Source organism: Oryzias melastigma, unplaced genomic scaffold (assembly GCF_002922805.2).
Source record: "Oryzias melastigma strain HK-1 unplaced genomic scaffold, ASM292280v2 sc02053, whole genome shotgun sequence".
Classification (NCBI taxonomy): domain Eukaryota; kingdom Metazoa; phylum Chordata; class Actinopteri; order Beloniformes; family Adrianichthyidae; genus Oryzias; species Oryzias melastigma.
Window position 1 is genome coordinate 1 of NW_023418631.1, and position 2259 is coordinate 2259.

Sequence of the window (2259 nt, forward strand, 5' to 3'; positions counted from 1 at the left end):
ATCTTCCAGGAGTTGGAGCAGTGGTGTTATCTTAGCTTCCAGCAGTGCTGCTAGCTTAGATTCAGAGACAACTGCTGGGGTTAGTTTAGCCTGGATGTCGGCTAAGGCGGTTTTGAGCTCTGCCAGATCGGCTTCAGGATTTTCTTCTGTGCCATGTTCAACTCTCCTCGTTGCGGTAGTTGTTGCTGCAGCTTGGTGATTAAAGTCGCCTGTGGGCAACTTTAAAAAAACATAAGACTTTAAAACCCGAAGAGTTAAGGAGCACTGGAGACACGCGTCTGCTCGTGACCCGGAACCGGAAATTAGAAAGTTAGAAAGAAACTTTCTGTCTGACTGAGCTGTCGGTGAGCTTCAGTTTCAGGTGAGCTGGACGATTATCAACTTTTTGTGTTAGCTGTGGGTTCATGCAGGAACAGAAAGTTCTGGATGGACCAGAAGCCCGATCAGAACTCGGACACGGCGGTTCAGAGCCGCTCCTGAATGAAAGCCTCTCTACAGACGGGGGCTGGTCCGGAGTTCTCCCGGCGCCACTGTGTGGTGGAGAAGACCTCGCTGTACGACATGGACTGCAGCGGCTCCCAGGTGCTGGTGGCCTGTCAGGACCGGAACGTCAGGTGTGTGTATCAGGGGGCGGGACTTCAGTGATGTGTGGCTGACGCTGCGTCCGTCCTCAGAGTCTACGGCGTGGACAGCGGGAAGATGAGGCGGTGCCTGAAAGGTTCGGGCAGCGACAAAGGCTCCCTGCTGAAGGTACGCTCCACGCCTCCAGGCGTCCGGATCTGGCTCGGAACCGCCGCTGATCCAAGTGTGTCCGCAGGTCCGAATGGATCCATCCGGGTCGCTTTTCGCCACCAGCTGCTCCAACAAAAACATCGACGTCTTTGATTTGGAGACGGGAGAGTGCGTGGCCTCGATGTTCGGTCACTCAGGTTAGCCCCTCCCCCTGGGATGGTGTCATCAGAGTGAGTCGCTCACCTGCCGCTGTCTCCGCAGAGACGGTCACGAGCCTGAGGTTCAGCCCGGACTGCCGCCGCCTCTTCTCCGCGTCGGGCGACAGGTGAGTGGCGCCGGCCCTGCAGCCACCGATCTGAGCTTCGCTCAGCTGTCTTCTCCTCCTGCAGCTGCATCTTCGTGTGGAGGCTGGACGATCACATGACCAACACCATGAGCAGGAAGCTGCCGCTCCGGCCCGCCCACCGCCGGCCCGGCATCAGGTGAGCAGCAGGAACGGTGTGCAGGGCGCTCTGTCGGCGGCGGTTATTTAGCGGCTCTCTGTCTGCAGGAGGGAGACCTTCATCACGGCTCCTGCAGCTCTGCTGCCCCCAGCCGAGGAAGAGGAGGAAACTGAGCGGCGGACCCCGGTCAGACTGGACACGGCCGACGGTGAGGGGAGGAGGGGAGGCTGCTGGTTAGTCTGACGCTCAGAAAGGTTGAGGCTGAAGGACCAGCAGAACCGGAGAGAACGTGGAGGAGTCCCTGTCTGCCGGTGTTCTAACGATCTGTCCTACCTCGTGACATTTTCCTCCCCGTAGCACAAACCGATGGATATCCAAACGTCCTCCTCCTGCTGAGGCCATGAAGATGACCTATTTTCAGTTTGCGCAGTAAGTGTAGGCAGGACAGATCAGGAAGGATTTATGGAACACCGGCAGACTGAAGTTTGAATGGTGGGTTTGTGGACATCCAGGACCACCTCAGTCCAGGAAACAAACTCTAAACCCCCATGGAGATGTGGGGGCGGGGCTTTGATCTTCTCGTGTCTGCAGTTCTAATTGGTTCTTTCCGTTCCAGACCCTCTGCTGCTGCAGACCAACGGGAAGCTGCCGCTGTGGTTCAGGAAGCTGGTCAGTGCACGGTTCCTCTCCCTGTTCTGGTTCCTTTATGTTCTGGTTTCACTTGGTTCTGGTTCCTCTAGGTTCTGGTTCCTCTAGGTTCTGGTTTCACTTGGTTCTGGTTCCTCTAGGTTCTGGTTTCACTTGGTTCTGGTTCCTTTATGTTCTGGTTTCACTTGGTTCTGGTTCCTCTAGGTTCTGGTTCCTCTAGGTTCTGGTTTCACTTGGTTCTGGTTCCTCTAGGTTCTGGTTCCTCTCCCTGTTCTGGTTCCTTTATGTTCTGGTTTCACTTGGTTCTGGTTCCTTAACGTTCTAGTTCCTTTAGGTCCTGGTTCCTCTTGGTTCTTGTTCCTCTAGGTTCTGGTTCCTCTAGGTTCTGGTTCCTCTAGGTTCTGGTTCCTCTAGGTTCTGGTTCCTTAACGTTCTA

General features: G+C 55.5%; 1 protein-coding gene across 1 annotated transcript in view; it reads left to right on the top strand.

Annotated features, from left to right (window-relative positions):
- Positions 1–505: 505 nt before the first annotated feature.
- The window catches only part of LOC112140391 (WD repeat-containing protein 62), a gene marked incomplete at both ends in the record, with an annotated part of 3206 nt that continues 1452 nt past the window's right edge, over positions 506–2259 (top strand). The window contains 7 exon segments of the mRNA XM_024263331.1: positions 506–614; positions 675–750; positions 818–929; positions 994–1057; positions 1122–1214; positions 1283–1383; positions 1792–1844. Of these exon segments, the coding sequence (XP_024119099.1) occupies positions 506–614; positions 675–750; positions 818–929; positions 994–1057; positions 1122–1214; positions 1283–1383; positions 1792–1844 (608 nt within the window).